Raw genomic sequence first — 25,753 nt, 5'->3', positions numbered from 1 at the left:
ACCAGTGCTTAATTGGCTTTTCCCCATCATGTTATAATCTTATTTTCCTCCATCCAAACCTATGTGGAGTCCAAAGCACCTGAAAATACACATATTTGTGGATTTTTTAAAATGCTACCTGGATCTGGCTATAGTTAACATTTATCTGAAACTGGTAGGTTAGACTATTAGATTAGGTACAGGTGTTTTAAAGTATAATTTAATCATTTATATTTCACTCATTATAAAAGAATAACATTATGAAAAAAACATATTCAAAGAAATTAGGTAATATGGATTCATAGGCTAGCATGTGTACACAAATAATTTCATTAACTTGATATTTGTGGCATCAATCTGAATTAACAATATTCAGAAAAACCTCTCCAGACTGTCCTTGTACCTGCTCGATGCATTAACCAGAGTCTTCAAGCTACTTGGGTTACGGATCAGCTTGTCCAACATGTTGACGATTTCATCAAACTTGGGCCTGCTATTTCGGTCCTTCTGCCAGCAATCCAGCATTAATTGGTAGAGAGCAGCAGGACAGTCCATGGGGCTTGGCAGACGGTAGCCTTCCTCTACAGCTTTAATCACCTGTGTAAAGTGAAAGAGAACCGGTCCCCCAAAGCCACAAATTTAGTACAGAATAGCTTGAGAAATTTCCTACTGTTCATTTTGCATCCTTTCTTACTCTTACTCTTCCAATACCAAGCAGCATAACTGTCTCTAACATCCTTGATTATTCCATTGGCTGCAAAATACAACAAAGAAAAAATATGCTATCACACAATATAAAAAAAAGGTAGGCTTTCCTCACATATGATAAAGAAAATAAATGGTAATCATCTTTACCTAAAATCTTGGTGTAAGGTGATTTGTAAAATTAATTGACATAAAAATAAACAGTTCATCTTTTATTTATCCTCGCATTCTGGAATCAAATAGAGATTAACTTTTCTAGTGGCCTCTCTGAAAAGTTAATGTCTTTTTAATGAAAAATTATGTGTAGAAACACATTTTTTTAAGTAATAGAACTGCAATTTTACTTCTAAAGAGACTTTTGGATGGCAAATGGTGAATAAGTCAAAGGCTAAATTAGCATAAAAGTCTTATGTATCATTTAATAATGTCAAGGTCTGGCTGTTTATTATCATCTACTGATTTCTGTCAGGAATTTGGAATGACTGTTTAGTAGTGCAGGCATTACAAACATCATTGATTTTAAATGCAACCACACATACGAGTATCAGTCTAATTGTGAGATTGTTTTATCAAAAACATTCTTAATGTTGCTGCTGCCATCAAAATGTCTAAGTCCAGAAGAGTTCTGTCTATGCTACTGAACATAATAATACAACTTTTATTCAATTATTAAAATGTTAACATTTAAATGATACCCCAAACCAATAATAATGAGCATATTTCTCAACATCCTATTTGAATAATTTCTTAATGATTAAACTTAATTATATTTTTCAACAAGCACTTTAGATTTGATCTGACAAATGGAAAAAATATGATGATTAGAATAGAATTTTTACCAAGATAATTTTGAAAGATTGTAGAGAAACCAGTCTCTCAATGATAAAGGAAATGGCATCTGTACAAAAGTAGTGTCAGATGGAGAGATTTCAGAGACATTTATAACATAAGGGTAGAGGTGAGAGTAGAGAAAGTATTTGAGAGAAAACAAGTTCAAGCCTTTCACACCGGATGGTTGTTGTGATTAATTTTCGGTTACCACATTTATGGGAGTGGGAAATGCTGACAGGTATAATTTGGGGCTTGTTTTATTTGAGGTGAGTAGGGAACCACAGGTGGCAATCTACAGGAATCTGTCTGCAGTACAGGAGATATTTGGGATGATAATAAATGTGAGGGTCACCAAAGCTTGGTCACAGCTTGAAATAGGGTATAGTTTATATCTCCTCGGGAAGGGCACGAAATAAAGGTTCCTGAGAATCACCAATAGTTAAGTTTGGGCAGAGAAAGAAAAAGTATTCAAGGACTCTAAAAATAAATGGTCAGATAAATAACTGAATAACTATGAGCAAAATACCTGGGAGTCATCTACCACTTTAGCTAACTCAAAAACAATACATCTTTATTATTATTATTTAATTTTATTTTCTTAACATCTTTATTGGGGTATAATTGCTTTACAATGGTGTGTTAGTTTCAGCTTTATAACAAAGTGAATCAGCTATACATATACATATATCCCCATATCTCCTCCCCCTTATGTCTCCCTCCCAACCTCCCTATCCCACCCCTCTAGGTGGTCACAAATCACTGAGCTGATCTCCCTGTGCTATGCGGCTGCTTCCCACTAGCTCTCTATTTTACATTTGGTAGTGTATATATATGTCCATGCCCCTCAAAAGTTAAAAGGCATAGGGGGAACTTTCCTCAACATAATAAAGGCCATATATGACAAACCCACAGCCAACATCATTCTCAATGGTGAAAAACTGAACCCATTTCCACTAAGATCAGGAACAAAACAAGGTTGCCCACTCTCACCACTATTATTCAACATAGTTTTGAAAGTTTTAGTCACAACAATCAGAGAAGAAAAAGAAATAAATGGAATCCAAGTTGAAAAAGGAGAAGTAAAGCTGTCACTGTTTGCAGATGACATGACACTATACATAGAGAATCATAAATATGTCAACAGAAAACTACTAGAGCTAATCAATGAATTTGGTAAAGTAGCAGGATACAAAATTAATGCTCAGAAATCTCTGGCATTCCTATATACTAATGATGAAAACTCTGAAACTGAAATTAAGAAAACACTCCCATTTACCACTGCAACAAAAAGAATAAAATATCTAGGAATAAACATACCTAAGGAGAAAAAAGACCTGTATGCAGAAAATTATAAGACACTGATGAAGGAAATTAAAGATGACACAAATAGATGGAGAGAAATATCACGTTTTTGGATTGGAAGATTCAACATTGTGAAAATGGCTCTACTACGCAAAGGAATCTACAGATTCAATGCAATCTCTATCAAACTACCACTGGCATTTTTCACAGAACTAAAACAGAACATTTTACAATTTGTATGGAAACAAAAAAGACCCTGAATAGCCAAAGCAATCTTGAGGGAAAAAAACGGAGCTGGAGGAATCAGGCTCCCAGACTTCAGACTATACTACAAAGCTACAAGACAGTATGGTACTGGCACACAAACAGAAATATAGATCACTGAAACAGGATAGAAAGCCCAGAGATAAACTCATATGGTCACTTTATCTTTGATAAAGGAGGCAAGGATATACAGTAGAGAAAAGACAGCCTCTTCAATAAGTGGTGCTGGGAAAACTGGACAGCTACATGTAAAAGAATGAAATTAGAACACTCCCTAACACCATACACAAAAATAAACTCAAAATGGATTAAAGACCTAAATGTAAGGCCAGACACCATCAAACTCTTAGAGGAAAACATAGGCAGAGCACTCTATGACATCAATCACAGCAAGATCCTTTTTGACCCACCTCCTAGAGAAAGGAAATAAAAACAAAAATAAACACATGGGACCTAATGAAACTTAAAAGCTTTTGCACAGCAAAGGAAACCATAAACAAGACCAAAAGACAACCCTCAGAATGGGAGAAAATATTTGCAAATGAAGCAACTGACAAAGGATTAATCTCCAAAATTTACAAGCAGCTCATGCAGCTCAATATCAAAAAAACAAACAACCCAATCCAAAAATGGGCAGAAGACCTAAATAGACATTTCTCCAAACAAGATATACAGCTTGCCAACAACCACATGAACGAATGCTCAACATCATTAATCATTAGAGAAATGCAACTCAAAACTACAATGAGATATCATCTCACACCTGTCAAAATGGCCATCATCAAAATATCTACAAACAATAAATGCTGGAGAGGGTGTGGAGAAAAGGGAACCCTCTTGTACTGTTGGTGGGAAATTGATACAGCCACTATAGAGAACAGTATGAAGATCCTTTAAAAAACTAAAAATAGACCTACCATATAACCCAGCAATCCCACTACTGGGCATATACCCTGAGAAAAGCATAATTCGGTAAGAGTCATGTACCAAAATGTTCATTGCAGCTCTATTTACAATAGCCAGGACATGGAAGCAACCTAAGTGTCCAGCGACAGATGAATGGATAAAGAAGATGTGGCACATATATATGATGGAATATTACTCAGCCATAAAAGGAAATGAAATTGAGTTATTTGTAGTGAGGTGAATGGACCTAGAGTCTGTCATACAGAGTGAAGTAAGTCAGAAAGAGAAAAACAAATATCATATGCTAACACATATATATGGAATCTAAGGAAAAAAAAAAGTCATGAGCAACCTAGGGGCAAGACGGGAATAAAGACACAGACCTACTAGAGAATGGACTTGAGGATATCGGGAGGAGGGAAGGTTAAACTGTGACAAAGTGAGAGAGTGGCATGGACATATATACACTACCAAGCATAAAATAGATAGCTAGTGGGAAGCAGCCGCATAGCACAGGGAGATCAGCTTGGTGCTTTGTGACCACCTAGAGGGGTGGGATAAGGAGGGTGGGAGGGAGGGAGAACCAAGAGGGAAGAGATATGGGAACAGATGTATATGTATAAGTGATTCACTTTGTTATAAAGCAGAAACTAACACACCATTGCAATTCAATTATACTCCAATAAAGATGTTAAAAAAAAAAAAGGAATAACTATGTGATAGTGTTCGTAGAAAATCTTACAAAAACTATAACACATGGTTAACGTATCTAATGTATTAAAATCTCATGCATATGAGAAATATAATAAAACAATAAAATAAAACAACAAATAAATAAGAAATAGGTACTAATAAAAAATTTACAAAAGAAAAAAGTGCTAAATCAATTTTGAGAAATTATAACTAGTGATCAAATAAATGAATAATAAAAATTAAAAGTACCATTTGCACTCATATATTAATGGAAGCTCATTTATTTATTAATTTGCTTATTATAATACTTTGCATTTTGGATAAGGATGGTGGTATTACCTTAATAACATATATGTACCCAAATTAAATGTCTTAGTATATTTTATATCATGAAATATTTAACTATGCAGTGAAAACAGTCATTCTTATTTACTTAAAGCATGATATATTTTATAATGTGCTTTTCCCCAAAGCTGATACAAATTATGTCTATTTTTTTTCATTAGCACCTATTTAAAAAAAATATTGACTTTCCTCCACTGAGCAGCTAGTCTTATATGTGATTATGAAATGAATGAATTAAACCAATTCCTTAGTTTTAAAGGAATTAGTAAGTTATTTGATCTGAGAAATTATTTCCAGAATATATTACTTAACTTTATTTCCAGCTAATTTTTTATATATAAATATAGTACTCTGTCTCTAAGTTAACTTAGAACTTGGCCCAGTAATTAGGTCATTGAATTTAATTCTAAATTAATGTTTAGAATTTATATTTAAAATAGATTTAGAGCTATAATTTTAGATTTTATATTTAGACATTTTGAAGTGATTTTTTTTTTTCAGTTTTACCTATTTTTCCTTTCATAGCTTGGGGGAGAAATGAATGGCATTAGTACTCTGGTGGTTTGTGAAATGCTGAAAATCTGCCAAAGTGCTATTTAGGCTGTTCATTTTACCATACAATATACAATGTATGGCCAATGAGTCATAATCTCAATTGACTTTGTTATTATGATTATCTTTGTTAATTGAGGTGGTTGAGATGAATGAAAGAAAAGAGAAAAAATAAAAATAAAAAGACAACCAGAATTTTTACAGACAATCTGGCACCATTTCAGATTTCTATATCTGAAATATTATCATAAACTAAGCATTTTCTTGGCATTGACATGTAAATCAATAGTCTGAACACAATTTATAGAACACTGCTCTTCCTTCCAATATATAAAACCCAACACTGAGCACCTAATAAGGCACTCTTCAGTGGGTGGTGACTCTATTGGGCCCTTTCCATCATGCAAGGGTCATGGGTTTATCTTTCAGACACACATACCCACTCTGGTTTGCTTTTACCCACAGAGCCTCAGCTAGCATTATAAGGTTGAAATGCTTGATCCACAAACATGGACTCCCAACGAGCATATACCCTAACTAGAACATCCACCTCAGTGAAGGATGTGTGAGTTTATCACATACTTAGTGATATGCTCCTAAATATTTAACAACTGGCTTTTCTTTCAGGGAAAACAGATTTATAACATTTTCTCACTTATCTGATATAAATACTCGCTCCATGTCAACTGTAAGCTACCAACATAATCTCATTCAGGTAGAAATGTTCTGAAAATTCACCAGCTGATATGTGCTGGTTCCAGCAACCACTACACATAGTTCATCATCCAGAAGCGACTAGCCTCACAGAATGCTGGTAGGCTTTTTAAAGGCACAGCTGAAGCACCAACATGGAGGCAACACTTTGATAGTAGCTGTCATTATTCAGGATGCAATTTATGTATTAAATCAATCAACTCAGAAACTTCTATAGTGTGCTTCATTCCCAGTAACTCTTGCCAGGTGACAAACGGTTATAGCTGTCACCAGGCACTTTGGACTACTTGTTCCCAGGTACAAGCACAAGAGAAGGTGAGTCACCATGATGGCCAAGGTTATTGATACTGAAGAGCAGGGGGCATTTGAGCTGTTTTCACACAGTTGGGGTGGGGAGAAATTTATGTGGAATCCAGGTAATACTCTAAGGGGCTCTCTTGTTACCCCTTTATAACAGCTGTGGCCAGAAAATGCCAACCTCCAAGAGTGAAGGATTGATTCCATCTACCAGTTAAGCCACGATGATCTGCCAGGTTGTTGGCGATGGGAAGTCAGAATGGATAGTGGAGGAGGGAGAGGCTAAGGACCAGATGAGGTCCTGAGATCAGCTGAAGCTACAGAGACTGCAGTTCAGTCCATAACCCGCTTCTGCTGAATTTCCCTTCAGAAAGAAAACCCCACAGAACCATGGAACAGATGCTTCCTGAACCTGTGTGGAAAAGTTGCTCTGTGTTGCAAAAGGGGTGGAGCATAGCAACCTCGAGAATCTGTCTCTCATATCTTCACCTGCAGGGATGGAAATTGATCTATAGTCCTTAACACTAAAACCTCTAAAATCCATCATCACATTTACACCAAGGCCATGCTTTACATAAGTTACTCCCAGTCAATTACAGAATACGGTAGTGATAAGATAGGCACATTCCTATGAGACTTCTATGACAGGCAATGCTGGCTTGAGGACTCTTTGGAGGCCTTGGCAACCTCTCTTAGAAGTGCACTTCAGACTCAGATACTTGCCTCCAATCATCTTTCCTTCAATCTCTACTCTACCTGGGGTCAGATTTGTATCACAGTCTGACATCTCTCCCAGCTTCCTCTCATCCCTTCATGTTTGTCTTCACAAGCAATTCCCTTTAATAATACTAATGTGTATGTAATTTCCTCATAGCATAGGCTTCTTGGAGCATCTAGACTAGCCCAGGATCATTGATATCATAGGTACTAAGAAGCAAATTGTCTGTATATTATCTACATTCATTTTTAACACATATTTGCAAAATAGAAATCATATACACATTTTACAGGTGAAATACGTGACATTCCAGAAGGTTAACTATTGCCCACGTTCACATAAGTAACAAGTTGCAGTAGAAAGATTCACATTTAAGTCCCTCTGGCATGCAGATATGCAGTCTTTCTATCCTGGTGCTGAGTCACACTATTGAAATGAGAAATAATTACCTCCCAAGAAAATAATTTGGGACAGGTATGGATATTACCTCACGGAATCAGATTTCTTGCACCATAAGAAAAAAATTAATACCCAGAATTAAAATGAGCTATTTTGTAAGATAGTGCATTCTTTATAACAGGAGGTGTGAAACTGTAGGCTGGATAAGTGAGTGCCAGGAAATATATAGGGAAACTTTGAGCAACAGCTGTGTGTTTTGATGAATTAGGTTCTATACAGAGTGTGAGTACCTGTGTTGCTTAGTGTTTACTCAAAATTTCACAGATGAGTCCTTTAGTTACTATGAGATATGAAGCTTCCCCCAAAGTGACTAGAGTTTAATTATATATTCCTGGAAATTATCTCAAATGCCATAGAAATAGTTCCATATAGACCAATTTTCTTCCTAAGATTTTTTTTCTGTCTCCAATAACTATTAAAAGTGTACTGAGTATGTCTTTTTATTTGCATATCAATCTTAGATCAATAGAATTCCAGAGATTAAAGAGATCTTGGAAATCTGTTCAAGTCCATTCCCTTTATAATCATTGAAACTGACCGAGAGTTATAGAATCAAAGATGATTCTATTCTTTCAATTTCAGATTTGTGTTTTAGTTGTTTTTAAACAACAAGGTATAGGGATTTTAGACTGCAGTATTGATATTTCTTTATGTCTCATTTTTTCCCAAAGGGGTAAGAATTTCCATGAGGTTACCTACCAGTCCCTAAAGTAATTACTTGTATCCAAGGGCAGCATTATCCTTAGAAGACCAAGAGAGAGAAAAACCCAGCACAAAGTGAGTTCACATCCTTCTGGAGTCAAAGTTTGTGCTTCCTTAAAAGTAAGATTTAGGCTGACAGAAATGGTACTAGAAACCTGAATGCCTAAAAAAATTTTTAAAAACAGATTACTTAAAACATTTTGAGTTTTTCAAACATTTTGTAATTTATGTGCTTAGTATACACTATGTATTCCTACATTTCTGAATAAATACAAGAGAAAGACATTGTCACTAAATATAAAAATGCAATACAATGACATCTCTTCTTATTTTGTTTTTTATTTTAAGTTCTGAAAAATGTTGAGATTTAAAATCTTTGCTATAAATAAAGAAGCTTCTACTGACTACAGGATGTTATCTTAGATTCCCAAGCTTGAATCAGAGTTCATGGTCTGATATGTGCCTAAAATCATCTTAGTCATTTTAGTTTATTTTTATTATGTGTTGTTATGGCTTTTCTCTGTGATAACAGAGGCAATCCTAAACCAAAAAAACCTACCACAGCATTCTATCCCCCTGACACAGTGGAAGGTCTCCTCTGAGAGATTTAGGTTATTCTGAATGTCTTGGTAATGTAACATTTTCATGGTGGCAAAGCCTTTTTAGAATCAGTATCTGGAATGTAGAGATGATGGGATACATCATTCAAAACTGCCAAATCAGTACTTCTATTTTGCTTTCTGAGAATTTTTTTTCAAATGAAATATTCAGTGATCATGATTTTCAAATACAGTAGATCTGTCATGTTTCTTAGATACAAATTTTGATGGAAATTGAGGCATACCAAACTTAATGCCATATCTAGAAACTAAATGCCACTAATGCTAGTAAACTTGCTGAGAAAATGCAAAGCATGTATTGGACCTTCTATTAAAGGCAGACATTTTAGAAAGATCTTTAACTGTATAACATTTTTCTGTAAACCTCATTTAGATTCTTGGAAAACCCAGCCAATGTCAAAATATTAGTTTTTACTTTTATTATGTCCAAAAATATTAGCACTTCCTTGTATTTTTCTAAATAGTTTGAAATAAAGTTATCTGAAAAAGTATCAAGGCTCTCAAATGGCTGAAATCAGGAAAAATATCTGTTCTGAATTATTCACACCTCTTTGTTTCTATGTCCTTTTCCATATAACTTTTTTTTTTTTTTTTTTTTTGCGGTACGCGGGCCTCTCACTGTTGTGGCCTCTCCCGTTGCGGAGCACAGGCTCCGGACGTGCAGGCTCAGCGGCCATGGCTCACGGGCCCAGCCGCTCCACGGCATGTGGGACCTTCCCGGGCCGGGGCACGAACCCCTGTCCCCTACATCGGCAGGCGGACTCTCAACCACTGCGCCACCAGGGAAGCCCTCCATATAACTTTATATTGTCCATTCACAATAGCAGTGTGAGTGGACTGATCCTCTGATTATGGGATTGGACAATGGAATGTTGCAGGCTGGGCTTATTCTCACCCTTCAGCCATGGGAAAAATGAGCTCATATCTAGGCTAGCCTGCTGGTCTCTGAAAGAAGAGGAGGGCTGTGTGGAGCAGAGCCAAGGTTTACCAGTATAGATCAGCCAATCCCCAGGAGCATGAACAAGCACAGTCCAGATCAGTAGAAACACTTATGAGCATTCACCTAGCATTATGTTCTACTTTGATCTATCATTTTATTTGTGACAGATACAGCTATATCAGGCATAATTTCCAATAATGTGAATAATAATCCTACACATATTATACACATAGTTGGGAAAGACTAATAATTCCAAGTGATGGAATCAGAATTCAAAATATCTCAAGTGAGAAGGAATTAAAACACTAGGCAAATAAGGGGTAAATGTTTTCCTTGAGTGAAGGGAGCAGGCTTGCTGGCATTACAGAATAAAATACTTTCACAAAAACTAAAAGGAAAAATGGCATTGAAATGAGCCTTGAGAGAAGTCAGAAGCCAAACCATACATCTCAAGTTAGCATTCGGCATTTATCTGGAGAGTAGCAAGTAGCAAATAGGTCTGGTCTTTGTCTCGGCTAGATTAACTCATAGTAATCATTATATATTGAATTGAATATTTTACATTTAATTAGAAGGTTGATCTAGGCTCACTGGTTGGAAATGAAAGGGAGGATGTAAACATTGATTCAATTGGAAACAGTGTAGTTGTTAGGTATTAAAATTTTGGAGAACCAGGTTGAAATTTCTGATATAACTTTTATTATTTTTGTGGCATTAAGAAAATCATTTAATCTCTTAAGTTTCAGTTTATTAACAGCCAGACAGAAATAATATCTCTCTGATGGGTTGTTAAATGTGTGACAAGAATTCAATACTTTGGCCATAGTCGTGCCCCTAAAACCATAAAGTTGAAGACAATAGATACTACGTTCTCTCAAATTGAGAGAAACAGAGGTCAGCATCCCTTCACTAGGTCAAGTGAACAGGGCAAAAGAAAACTCGTTGTAGCAATTTTAGATGACTAAAAGAAAGGAAGACTCACTGCCTTTCAGTATGCTTGTTGAGAGACGGGAATCCATCAGCCTAATTTACTATTGCTATCCGAAAAGAATGCTGTGAAATATTTCTTGGGAAAGCCACAGGGTGACCCTGGCTTCTCATCTGGGGAAATCTGAAGAAGGCAGGATGGCTGGGGTAGCCTGCAATAGTATCTAAAAGAGGGAAAACTGGTAGAACATCAAACAAGGATGTGCTTTCCTCAGGTGAAGCAGACATGTGTAAGGTACCATTAGAGACTGTGAAGTGGGGAGCAGGCGGCAAGCACGAGGAACTCTGGGACATCTCAGTTGGAGTACATCCTCCTCTTTAAGGACCTTGCAGAGGGGAAAGCAAGAATCTGACAATTCTTCCTTCCCAATCTTGCTACTTAGGGTCAGGTTGGCCCTGCAGTTGTGGAAAACACTTTGAAAATTACTGGCGTGGTACTGTTGATTCACCAAAATAAAGCCAGAGAGCTAAAGCACCTGTCTAATAACCCCTGAAGGCATAGGAGCAGGAGATTTTACAGAGCATGGATGAAAGAAATAATTGGAGAAAAAAAAGAAATGTTTTAAATCAGCATGGTATTTAGTTAAGACCATTATACTGGTTATAAGTCCATTATACTGGTTTTTATATAAAGAAGTAATGAGCTATTAGTTGGTAAATCATTTCAAACAGAGTATGGCATATAGTAAGGGCTCAATAAAAGACAGCTTTTATAATTACTTGAAGAAAAATATCAAATTTCAATGCAATCCAAAATAGAAAGGGCCATATTGAATAGTAACAATTACGAAGTCAAAAACCAAAGAGCCATGTAGTCAGGCATCATTCTGAACTTGAATAGAAGATTCTTTCATGGTCTCTTTAATTCCAGGATTCTATTGTTCTAAGCCTGAATTATTTCTCCACATGGGAGAAAAATCTGTTTTTTTCCCAAATTAAATAGACAATATTACTCTTCCTAAATTTTTTTTAATGTAAAGAAACAGATTATTTCTTTTTATCCTCTAAGAGCATCCACTATTAAATCGATATCATTCACCCTTTTGGTTTGGAGTTTTAGCTCCCTTTATCAAGTGCATGTCATAAAAACTTGTCTGTCAGTATTCATTCTTTGATAGATCTTTCTTCATTTTTGAAAATGATACTGACATAAAATGAGTGACACAGCACTACAGTACTGCTAGAACTCTCTGGCAAGCTTTTATATAACAGTAACTTGCTTTCCTTTGTACTAACTTATTTTGAGCTACTGCATAAAGGATTTTAATGACAACAAAACAGGTCAGAGGTTAAGCAAAGAGTATTTCACTTTTTTAAGCGTGTCATTTTCAGAAATACACACACACACACACACACACACACATATAGTCTCCCGACTCAGAGAACTAACTGTTTCAATTCAAACTTTAGGGGGAGTAGTTCCATACTTACATCTTGGTTAGTCATCTCCCAGTAGGGTCTCTCTCCATAAGACACAACCTCCCACATCACGATCCCATAGCTCCAGACATCACTGGCAGAGGTAAACTTTCGGAAAGCTATAGCTTCTGGGGCAGTCCATCTGATTGGAATTTTGCCTCCCTACAATTGAAAAAGAAGAAAAAAATTCCCACATACTTCAAATGTATCTAAGGATACTGCTTCCTCACTGAAAAGATCTAGAAAGAGATGTAGCATTTTTAAGTGAATCTGTTTGACAGCATACAGTCTCTTTTCACATATCTCAGCCCATAAGCACTTGTAGGCTGACTACTAATTGGCTGGCTGCAAGCTTTCTAGTTTAAATTCTGTTTGACTACTGGAACATATACAGGACCCACATCTCAATTACAGTATCAGGATGGCAGCTCTAAGTGTGGAAAGCAGGCAGTCAGGCAAATCAATAAGGTATACTTTCATGACTTTCTAACAGAAAGTAAAGGACTCAAATTCCCAGGGTTCTTTTTTCCTTTAATATAGGGACTGTAAATAGATAGTCTTGATTGCTGAATGTAACCATGAGAAGTTTAAAAGTTAATAAGACAAGCATGAAAATCAGATATGTTAAAAACTTAGTTAGACTTTCTCCTGACACCGTGCAATTTCTTTTAGTCTTGATTTCTCTTATTTCCCATTGTCATATTTTAGTGTGTGTTTGGTCAAACTGTTTTTGTTTTAACCTAAAAGGTAAGTATCTAAATGAAATTCAACCAAATTAAAAATTATTAAAATTAGATTACGGGGGAAAACTTACAACATTATCAAGTTAGAGGTTTTTACATGATAAAAACAATGATTTGGTAAGTTTTCTCCTAGTTTACAAGATAACACTTTTATATCCCACACCTTTCAGGGTAAACCTTTTTCTCCTCATTTTTAAAAGAAGAAAAATCAATGCAACCAAACATTTCATCTATAAGCAAATATATTTTAAAAGAGAGAAAGAGAGAAGTGTGTGTTTTGAATATTTTCCTGTAAAAAGACTAATATATGCCTTCCTGTTTTGCAGGAAGAAAAAAAAATAATTCACATACTAGAAAAAATGGGACTTAATCTTTCTTTATGAACCAAAGTTTCAGGATATATGAAGAAATAACAATTTCATGTAATGCTTAAAATTGTTCTGAGTTGATGTTAATTTGAATTATTGAAACTAAGTTTGAATTATTTGCTCTTTAGAAATATGGTAGCACCACATTGAGAAGACTTTCCTGAAACATAATTTTTGTTAATTAATTATTCATAGGCAAGATCACATTATTAGGCCTGGCTATGTGGCATTGGAATCATCTATAATTATTACAATTCCTCTTGAAATTGTAATGGGTCTATTACTTTAAACTTCAGCCTAGAAATTTTCTCCTGGTCCTCTGACCATCATATTGGACATCAATATTATCTGAAGTTCCCTTATTGGCTAATCTCTCAGTATATGGATTTCCCATGAAGTGCTGCCACACCCCATTTCCCAGGAGTAGTCTTGAGTGTCTCAGGATCTCTGGCTCCTCTCCCCTTCCCTCTCCACCAGCATGACACTTTCACACAGACCTTGACATATTTACTTTATGCATTTAACTGAGACACCAACCAGTCATGCTGGGAATGGATTTTTCTATAACCTCAATCTTGCTTAGGCCAAGTTTATTAAGTGTAACTCTAATCCCAGGAGAATTCCTAATTGAGGTTTCATTTAACTCAAATAATGACAATAATAATTAGATCTAGAAGGAAAGGGATATTCCACCAATTAATTTATTGATTTACTAAGCTGACAATTTGAAGGTTTTGTTTGCTTAGATAAGTTACTCATGATCTTCAGCATAGTATAATCCTTAACTATCCATAAATCACAATGCAGCAATGAAAAATAAACAGCCTTATAATCTATAGATTATTGTTAGACTATGAGTAGAAGTAATTTTAAAGCATTGAATTAAATAAGAAAATGTGTAACATCTATCATAAGAATAAGAGATGACATAAGTATTCTGTATTGAAACAAAAGTTAGCCACATTGTATAGTGAAAAAGATATAATGATAAATTCCTGTCCTCATAAGAAGTTTAAACATTGAGGCTATCTTGATGCCCTTCAGAAGATTTAGAATTAAACAAATGTAGTTTATTAAAAGGGATTAAAACTCAAGAAGTGCAATATACAGACTGTCCAGAAAATTCTGTTGCATCAATTCCCACAGTTTTCCACAGAAAAAAACTGTCAATTATACAACAGCAATTCAGGAAGCAATTACTTTGCTGGAAAAGGGTGTTGATTTATGCTAATTATGACAATGTGAATTAGTGACCAATTGTTCATAGATGTGGGCTTAACAATTTACATAGTATAAAAGAAATTAGGCATTAAAATACCACCAATAATGTTAATATATGTATATATAATATATTTATTGCTTTCAATGCAGGAGATTCTCTCTTTAACTTTTTCTTTTACATTTAATACTATATATAATTTTATGAGTTGTATGCACTATGAACTCAAACTTTTTATTTTCAGTATCTGCAAGGATAAAATGAACTACTAAGACTCATAAAGTGAATACTTGGCTTATCTGAATTTAATATTTGAATTTTCTGATATCTAACAAGGAGAGTTATCTGGATTTTTTTAATCCACCTTCCCCTTTTTCTCACTTTTTCTTCCTATTTTGCAGGAATTTCTTTCTTTTCTATTTTCTTTCTTTTTTTTCTATTTCCTTTAAAAACTTAAATATTAAATGTCTCTAGTCTAGTATTTCAGAAATGCATTCCATTAGCTCTTACCCTAGTAGTGTAGGCTGCCTCAGGATCATCTTCCAGTACCCTGGAAAGCCCAAAGTCAGACACTTTGCACACAAGGTTACTATTTATTAAGATGTTTCTGGCAGCAAGGTCTCTATGCACGTAGCCCATGTCAGAAAGGTACTTCATTCCTGCAGCGATGCCTCTCAGCATACCAACCAGCTGGATCACAGTGAACTGCCCGTCATTTTTCTGTAATGATTATACAGAAATATTAGTCCTACAACCCCAATCATTTAGGGAAAATATAAAAGGATCTTCCTTCAATCTCCAAATTAATATATACTACTACCAAATTCATATGCAATTCCTATCTGAAGGAGAATGGAAAAAGTTAAGCAATAGATAGTTAACTTGATAATGCATAACAGTCCTCTGCTCGGTCAAAGCAGATAAAGGTTTTGAAAGCCCTTGACAAATATCTCACTTATAGTTGCTCTTTTCTGCATTGTAATCTTTTATTCTCAGTCATCAGAGGAGTGTTTTCATCACTTCAACCTAGTGCTTGCCTTGGGTTAACACTGCACATTTTTGAAGTGACTTAAAAGAAGCTGGCTGGATAGGCATATTGGGGTAAGGAAGAAGTGACCAGAGGAAGTAAGGGAGAATCTGCAGTAGCAGATGGGGGAGGGAGGGACTGAACAATGACCAGGAGAATGTTAGCTTTTCTTGGAAGCTTGCTGTCTTTGTCAAGGGCACTGGACTTGATGCAGACACACAGAATAAGGCTCAACTGATGCTTATTTTGAATTAAAGGAATGATGTGACATTAAGAGACTGAAGAACTTAAATATATGTAAAAGAAATTTGGCAGCAAAATCTGGTAGAGGTTGGAGATTGAAAGGGAAGTTTGCCTTGTCAGTGGACCCCTGTCATATTCAATGCACAGGCCCTTCTTATAATCGCCATTAATGCCTCTGTCCCATTACTTTTAATCAGTAGCAATAGTTGCTATATTGAAAGTGAAAAGCTGCCAGACTACAGGTTTAATCAGGCTTGCAAACATGTTACATTGTCTAGCACATGCTATTTATTAATAAAATGAATTGCCAACGTTTAAAATTTGAAGACTTGCATATTTAAAAATACAATCTTTTCCTAAAATCCAGAAGATCTGACAACATTCGCTACTGTCTATTATCACATAATGACTCTGCTGGTACAAGTAGTGACTGGCCCTCAGATGAGTTATGAATCTATTTGACTCTTTCGTTAATATAGATGATTTTCATGGACTTTTTAGACATTTTCCTTATTCTGCCTGATATACTTTGAGAAAGTTAAGTACTTTTTTTTTCTTTTTAAAAAAATTTTTGTTGAAGTATAGTTGATTTACAACATTGTGTTAGTTTCTGCTGTACAGCAAAGTAAATCAGTTACACATATACATATATTGACTTTTTTTTAGACTATTTTCCCATATAGGCCATTACAGAGTATTGAGTAGAGTTCCCTGTGCTATACAGTAGGTCCTTATTAGTTATCTATTTTATACATACTAGTGTAGTGTGTATATGTCAATCACAATCTCCCAACTTATCTCCCCTCCCCCATTTCCTCCCCTAGTAACCATAAGTTTGTTTTCTACATCTGTGACTCTATTTTTGTTTTGTGAATAAGTCCAATTGTACTATTTTTTTAGATTCCACATATACGTGATATCATATGATATTTGTCTTTCTCTGTCTGACTTACTTCAGAGTGAGTTAAGTACCTATAAAGTCTTCTCTTTTTCTCCTTTCCTTACTTCCTTTCCTCCTTCCTTCCTTCCCTCTTTTATTTTTTTGGGGGGAGCACATTAACCTACACTTGAACTGTAAAGACACGTAATTTGGATTTGTATACATTTTCTGAAGTGGATAATTTTCAAACCAAAGTTAATTTTTGTAGTATAATTATCCTGACTCCAGATATTTCTATTTAAAATTTAGCTTTAAAGTGGCTGGATTTCAACTTCAACATCATGGTCAATATATGAATAACACTTTGAATAGCTACATTTGTCTCATATCTTACCTTTAAAAATGTGTCTAAAGAGCCATTTTCCATATACTCTGTCACTATCATCACTGGTTTACCTGAAAAGAACACAGTGGTATAAACTGTTGCTTTTAGATTTTGTACTCTTATCCAGGAAAAGTTTACCTGGAAGTTTTTATTGTCCAAATTATATACATCTGTTAAAAAAATAGTCATTTTTGAGTAGCAAGTAAATTTATAACATGATGATATCTTAGTATATACTAAATTGGGTCAGTGAGAAGAAAGTATCACAAGAATGATAAAGATTGACATTTAAGATTCAAAAACCCATAATTTTCAATACCAAAATCAATTTATGTAGAAAATGAGTTTAAGGATGAATTTTATTTTAATAGAGGTAATGATATAAAGTGCCAAATAATAATATCCAGCAAAGCACTGAAAACATATTCATCTTCCTCACGGTTCTAAATAAAAACTCTTGTCCAGTCTAACTACCCTGTTTATGATGCCTGGAATATATGTTGTATTTTCAAAACTTTATTTCTATGTTCTTATAATTCATTTACTTATGGCTACCTCCCTTTTCCCTCTCTGCCACATACTTATGATCTTTATCAACCCAAATATTTTCATTCTTCAAAACCCTGTTCTGATGCCTCTTGCTGTCTGGAAACTTCTCTTGCAATCATCATTCTGATGGATGAGGTCCTCCTCTTTTCATGTCTGATATAAAACTATAGCTAGACAGACTCTGGAGCTATACTGCTTGACTTTGTATCCCAGATCAATCACTTACTATCAAGTGATCTTGGGCAAATCAACTCTTATCTCTGTATCTCATTTTTTCTCATCTGTAAAATGGAGATATTAATGGCACCTGCCTCATAGAGTTACTGTGAGTATCCACCAAGTCATATTGTTACCCAAGTCACTTAAAATAGTGCCTGTCACTTAGAATTTGCTATGTATTATTATTTTATAAACTTTATCAACTTTGTATCTGTGGGGTTTCATTGCTAGATATAAGTCGACTGAGATAATAGATCATATTTTATCCCTCATAAAATTATGGCATTTAGTGTGTAATATGTCTGTGATACAAGATGAAAAATATAAGATCAAAAATCTTTGCTATATGAAAAAATATCTAAAATATGGTTGTTAGTTTTATCACTCCACGCTAACCTCACTATATTTTAAAACATGCCCCTTTACTCTTTATAAAAATATACTACATACAATTTTAGTGTTAACCTAAACTATTTTTAGGTAAGTAAAAAAAGACCTTATGATAGTAAAATTCTATCTTGTATATCTATTAATTAACATTTTATATTATGAAGGGAAACAGGGCCTATTCAATTATGAAATGCACTGTAATTAACTTAATGGCATTCTCCAGAAGGGTATCTGTATTTTACTTGAGAAGTGATTCATTCAGGTCATAGAGTTAGAACTTTTATATTTATTCATACAACATTAGTCTGAAATGTAAACAGAGATATAGAAAGTTAGACAATTGCATGAAAAAGAAATAACTAGAAAGAAAAAGGAGTTTTCATTCCAAAATCACTTAAAACTCACTATTTAGTATAATAAGGTAGGTCAGCCTAATTTCTCACTCAGACAATTATCTTCTTTTAAAATACTTTAGAAGCATTATTCTTTGAATGAAATGTGACATGTAGTGCTAAAAAGGCAGATGCATTTCTCCTCCTCTTTAAAGTTTGTAAAAGTTATTTAAAAACTTTGTCTAAAAAATTCATTTTTCATACATTTGTACCATGCCTACGTTAGGTAGAACATCCCTTGTGTAGAGAATATACATTGGAGATGTCATTTAATTTGAATTTGGAAGATTGACAGCATCACTGGTGTAATAAAAGGTGACAGATATTCCAGGAAGAAGAGGCAGCATGGGCCAAGGTATCTTGTCATGAAAGTGTTCATCAAGTTCAAACATGGCTAGAGGGCTGAATTTTGTTTTGTAATTCAGGAAGTGACAGGAGATGAGTTGGGGAATGTTGATTTTTTAAACTGACTGGATATACAATACCTTAGTTAGAAAAAAAAGAATGACTCATTGTATTTGTAAACGGCCAAGACAACATAACAGAAAAAAAGATTATAACTGCTTTTTCTCCTTACTATGGCTGTAATCTAAGTTCATGAATTGAGATATGCTTCCAATTTAACTTCATTTTAATGATGCCACACCCATTTTAATGGTCCTCAGACAAACTCTAAATAGACAAAATTCTGCTTTAGGCCCTTTTGGTCCCATTCTTCAATCCTAGAGTCTACCTCCGGCTTTTATTAATGTTGAAACCCCTTTTCCTTCAAAAGTCCAGAATTAATATGCTTCCCCAAGGACGGCAGCCAAAATTTTTGATAACTGTTTTGGCACAGGGACCTACATGTCTGAAGTTCAACCAGCCATAATGCTGGAATATCAGAATGTCCTGGTGTACCAGACATCACCTCTTCATCTGCCTGATTTCAGGAATTCAGAAGTACCCAGAGATGAAGCTGAGTAAGCATATAAAAGGGACATGTGGGTAACCCTGGCTTCAGCTTTTTATCAAATAGCATGGGAGTATTTCAATAAATTTACAGCTAATAGAGCTAAAAAAGTATGTATTTGCTGAACACCAGCCCTGATCAAATTAGGAAAAGGGCTACATTTTCTAGAATCAGCCTGTGTTTCTAGGAATATGTCCTGTGTAGATCTGGCTCTCACTTACAGAAATCCGTTGAGGGAGTTGTCATAGTTTAATTGGAATTGGAAGAACTGAATTCCAGCAGATATCCAGAGAATAGTCTTAGCTTTCCCTCATTGGTACCTCCCAGCTCCTACCACATAAGCAGATGCCTTGTCCATCAAAGTGAAGGCCTAATCAATGTCTACAATTATCTACTCTACCCCAAGCCTTTTTTATTTTTTTTACCCCAAGCCTTTTATGATTACAGCACTTCTATATTACTACTTCAAAACCTTCAGTTTCCTTCTATTCTCTTTTTCTAGAGAATAGAAAACATTTTCTCAGTTTCTTTCTCTTCTCTCTGTCTATCCTCTAATTTTTTAGACCCTCTTTTTACAGCTGTGGGTTAGTGGTAAATATTTACTAATGCTCACCCAAGGTCTCCTGAGCAGGAGTTGGATAAAATACCTATGTAAAAATACCTCTTTCTTGGGTAAATTTGTTCCTTAAATTCAACCCAGATTCACTGAGCTTAGACGAAAGAATGCATACTCTAAAGAGAATGACTGATCAGAAACTTTATTCATATTGAATAATATATATTTGCAGAGAAAAAGTAATTGCTTTTTAGGGAGATGGGCACCTGGTATTCCTCCTATAAGATTTTTTTTTTTAGTATTCATCACTTAGCTTTAAAAGTCAGATTCATTATTTATGACAGTGTAGGTTTTGAAAAATATGATAGGGACCTAAAACACCTCTTATAGTTCAGAAAATGGGGGAAAAACAATTAAAATGCATGTTTGCAACAAGGATGATCTTCTTTTGTTGACAAGAATAAGACAATGCAGGACTCATTTGATTATTTCTCATGCTTGAGCCATTTTAATGATAATTATATTTAGCTTGGCATATGTTTTGTCTCAGTTTCTGCTAGCCTGCAAAAATGACATAGCATTAATTAATGTGGCTTTACTCTAAACATTGTAAATTCAATAAAATGGTATAAATCATTTTCCATTATCCAGCTTGAAGTACAGACAAAGATTAAATCTGCCAATAATTTTGAAAGCATATTATCAAAAATCAATATAAAAAGAGTTCATAAAGCATGTCAAAACATGATTTTAATCACAGAGTAGAGTTTTTACATTACTTCATAATATTTACTGAGGACCCAGTTCAGACAGATTCTAAGTAGTAAAAGAAACACATTATTTGTGGAATTCACCAACCTCATATTTCATCATTTGATATTGATAATCATAAAAGAACTACAGTTTATTGATATACTGAGTGCCCACTTACAAGGCATGATGTTATTTTTAATTGTCATCAAAATTCTATAACAGTGATATTACAAAAGACTCTTTTCAGAGACAGAAAAGTGAGGCTTAAAATGATTCAATATATTACCTGAGTTGATTAGTGCAAGTCGTATAAGAAACAAAGTTGAGAATCGAATTCATGTCCACCTGACTATAAAAGTTGTTTTCCTTCCCTCCATACTATGATGGCTATAATTTCCAAATATTTATTTTGAATTTTAAATTTAACTTTAAAATCTCACAAATATTTAGTCTTCTGTGATAATATAAGTTTGATGACTATGCCACAACAAACTGTTGACGACTATGCTATAACAAACTGTTCATGCATTAATGGCAGATCTGGTAGGAATTCAGTTGCTTTCAATAAATAATATATTCTTATGTATGATCATTATTTATATATGCTCCAAGTGTTCTGAAGTGTTCGATAGTGAAGTGGATAGGTCTTGGATTCCACTTATATGAAGTATCTAAAGTAGTCAAACCCACAGAAATAGAAAGTAGAATGGTGGCTGCCAGTGGCTGGGGGAGGGGTAAAGAAGGAATTACTGTTCAATAGGTATAAAGTTTTAGTTATGTAAGACAAAAAGTTTCTAGAGATCAGCCGTACAACATTGTGCTTACAATTAAAAAAACTGTATCTACACCTAAAAATTTAATAGGGTAGATATCATGATATGTGGGTTTTCCTTACCACAGTAAAACAAAACTGCATTTGCTTCCTTAGTAAGTGATTATTTTGGTGCTAATGTCCAACAAAATCCAAGAGAGAAGAGAACACGCCCCTTCTGGTAAAGCAGTCTTTTTCACAAGCTATCTCAAAGTTAGGTGAGACAAATTTTGGGGAGTGTTGATTCAGTCCTTGCTTTTCAGAGCATGGCCCTTGACAAGTGGCATAGCTATCACCTGAGGGCTTGCTAGAAATGCAAAATCTCAGTGCCCAATCCAATCTATTAAAACAGATTCTGGGGCTTCCCTGGTGGCGCAGTGGTTGAGAGTCCGCCTGCCGATGCAGGGGACACGGGTTCGTGCCCCGATCCCGGAAGATCCCACATGCCGCGGAGCGGCTGGGCCCGCGAGCCATGGCCGCGGAGCCTGTGTGTCCGGAGCCTGTGCTCCGCAACGGGAGAGGCCACAGCAGTGAGAGGCCCGCGTACAGCAAAAAAAAAAAAAAAAACAGATTCTGCATTTTAGCAATATCCTCAAAGGCACGTTGTATTTTGAGAAATACTGAACTAGGCTACATCACAAGAGTTGCAACTAAATCTGGGCTTATTATTTTATTTGCATTGGTATTACCTGCTTTTCTGAAACCACGAGTGCATCAAAAAACACGTGGAGGGCTTCCCTTGTGGCGCAGTGGTTGAGAGTCCGCCTGCCGATGCAGGGGACACGGGTTCGTGCCCCGGTCTGGGAAGATCCCACATGCCGCGGAGCGGCTAGGCCCGTAAGCCATGGCCGCTGAGCCTGCGCGTCCAGAGCCTGTGCTCCGCAATGGGCGAGGCCACAACAGTGAGAAGCCCGTGAACCCCCAAAACAAACAAACAAACAAACAAACAAAAAAAAAAAAACACGTGGTACCACTTAAGGGTATAAGGGAGCATTTGACTTAGAAACATCACAATTCACTGGAAAACAACTGTCACTGGTTTCTCTTACAAACATTTTACAAGATTTGTAAATAATTAAAAGTAAGCCTGTGCTTATACTTATAAATCTATAGTTTTATTTCACTATGCCATTCTATTTGGGTTGTATTCCATTTAGTACATTAACACTTGTAGCTGTTTGAAATTACTTTTATTTTTACTCCAAGGGAAGCTTGGAATAAGAAATATCATGATTCAATTATTAATGGTTAATGGTCACCCAGAAAATGGGACCCTGTGCTTGTAGTAGAACTAGATAATGCTTATCAAGTGGCGGAATGTGAAGGGAGGATGAAGTATGGGGCAATCAGAACTTAGAAAGGTACGCAGATATTTTAATTCCATTATGACCCTTATTTATTGGTTAACACTTTAAGGAAAACTACTTTTAAAATTACATAATTTTAATTTTAGGAAAGACTATAAAATCAAAAGCCTCTATACCTTACCTGAAATGGAAACACCAAATGTTTCTATTAAATAGAAATTCCAAATTTTTCTTAATATCCTCTTTTATTTCAGATTGTTTATATTGATATAAACTTTCTCATTAGCTGCTCATTTCTCAAATTAAAAATAAATTAGAATTGCTCTGACAAAGGTGGATAATTACTTGTGGAGTCAGACAACTTTGCAAAGGAGTTAAGGAATCTAAGAATTAACAATGTGACAGCTTTGTTTTATTAGTAATGAAAATGACTTTAAAAACACAAGTTTTAATTTACTAATAATCAATCTTCGAGCAAGTAAATCTCTGTTTCTATAGATATATATCTTTCAGGTGAGTAGAATTTAGATTTTATCAGAAAAAGCCCTTGTAAATATCTAATAAGTATCTTATGTTTATTTATTATACCTCTCTCTATGCCCTAATAATGAAAAACTAGTATCAAATTAATGAGCTGGCTTCTATTTTCTACTGCAGTGTTAAATTTGTTTATTTCCATCATGGTTTATCACTGATAATGGCTCATAGAATTGTTTCCTTTAGTGAAAGGGAAGATATAAAATTCAAGCATATTCATACTACAAACATTTTCATTTATATTTCTCAGAATCCAATCTTATACACAACATCTGCAATTGGGTGCTTATAAGCCTCTCAAAAGTAACGTGTCCAAAACGGAACTACTGATTACCAACCACAGTCTTGTTCCTCCTGGAATTTTCCCCATAACTGACAATTCATTTCTTTAAGGTACTCAGGGCAAATAATTTATAATTATCATTGACTCTTCTCTTTTTCTCATATTCCACATCTAATCCACAAGAAGACTTACTGTGATTGCCTTCAAAATATCTATAGAATTCAACTACTACTCGCCATCTTGTTAGATTACTACCCTGATCTAACCCATAATGAGGTGTGAATAATGACAGTAGTCTCCTCCTTGTCTCCGCATTTCAACACTGGCTTCTACCGTCTTTATTCAACACAGCATCCTGACTGGTCCTGTTAATGTAGAAATAAGATTCTATTACATCTTGGCTCCAAGGCTCAGATTAAGAGGCAGTCTTTGCAGGGACCAAAGTCTTCATATACTGTCTATTCTCCTATTAAGTCTTCAAGTTATGCTCTTACCAGACTCCTCTCATTCATTCCATTGAAGTAACACTGGCCTTGTTTTTTCTTGAACATTTTATGCAAGTTCCATTCGAGTCTTGCAGGTTCTTCTTTCTACAACACACTGCCAGCCCCCAGATATCTGTAAGGCTCACACTTCACTTATTCAAGCCTTATCAGAGAGGCCTTACCCTAAATAAAATAGAAACCACCAACCCTTAGTAGAAACAATCCATAATCTCCTAACTTAGCTTTACTTTTTTCATTTAATATATTATAAATGTATTTGTTCAATTAGTTTTTCTCCCCTACCCAAAGGTAAGCTCCATAAAGGCAGGAAATCAGTCTGTTTAATCTCTGCTGTATCCCACTGATTAATAAGAATAGACATGTATTAGGTGATCAATTAATATATTTTGAATAAATAAATGTTTCTTGTCAAGTGTATACCAAATAATAAAAATGAGTTTAGTAATGTACACTGTAAGAGCTTGGGTTTTGGAGTCATGCAGAACTGCTTTTAAATCTGGTATTATCCTATGCTAGTTTTATGATATTGGATAAGGTATTTAACCTCCTTAAGGTTAATTTTTCCCATCTGTAAAATGAGAACAAATACTAGTGTCTACAGGATAGCATTATTGTGCAGACTAAAGGAGATAATATATAAAGAACATTAACTTAGCACATACTTAAAGTAACATTAATTATTAGTAGTAGTTATAACTGTTATATTTATATGCAAGATCCTGTGAAAAGATCCTCGTGCAATTTTCTTCATATGCATTTTAATTATTTTTCCTAAAACACCCATAGTTTTATAGAACAAAGTTGTTTAAATTAAAATATAAATTGTATATCACTCTAACTCATTTTAACTGTTTAGATAACTGTAATTTAGTCATTGATTCATTTACTATCATTCATGTCTTTTAAAAAAGTTTTGAAATTCCCTAATGTGTCTGGCCCTGTGACAGATACTAGGGGTGCTGTAAACATATATCAATTTCAAGAAGTTCATCGTGTAATAAGGACAGAACATGTAGAGAGATAACTATGATACAATGGACAATATGACAAAGTGCAGAGAAATGCAGCTAGAATTTGTAAGATTGTCTCTGGCTGAGAACTCATTCATTCAACAAATACATGAAATGCTACACGTGCTGAGCACAGATCTAGGAACACACAGGTGAGCAAAATAAAACAAATGTAGAACTGGGATGTTTT

The 25,753-nt window shown here is 34.9% G+C and overlaps 1 protein-coding gene across 4 annotated transcripts in view; it reads right to left on the bottom strand.

Moving 5' to 3' along the window:
* The window catches only part of EPHA5 (EPH receptor A5), a 323,812-nt gene that overhangs the window by 11,198 nt on the left and 286,861 nt on the right, over positions 1-25,753 (bottom strand). For all 4 annotated transcript variants that reach the window (XM_060109012.1, XM_060109001.1, XM_060108993.1 and 1 more), the window contains 4 exons: positions 17,308-17,369; positions 15,274-15,483; positions 12,446-12,595; positions 383-576 (listed from right to left, as the gene is read on the bottom strand). In XM_060109012.1, the coding sequence (XP_059964995.1) occupies positions 383-576; positions 12,446-12,595; positions 15,274-15,483; positions 17,308-17,369 (616 nt within the window). The remainder of the gene's footprint in view (positions 1-382; positions 577-12,445; positions 12,596-15,273; positions 15,484-17,307; positions 17,370-25,753) is intronic.

This window comes from Mesoplodon densirostris, chromosome 1 (genome assembly GCF_025265405.1).
Source record: "Mesoplodon densirostris isolate mMesDen1 chromosome 1, mMesDen1 primary haplotype, whole genome shotgun sequence".
Lineage (NCBI taxonomy): Eukaryota > Metazoa > Chordata > Mammalia > Artiodactyla > Ziphiidae > Mesoplodon > Mesoplodon densirostris.
This window is presented reverse-complemented; position numbering and strand designations above follow the sequence as displayed.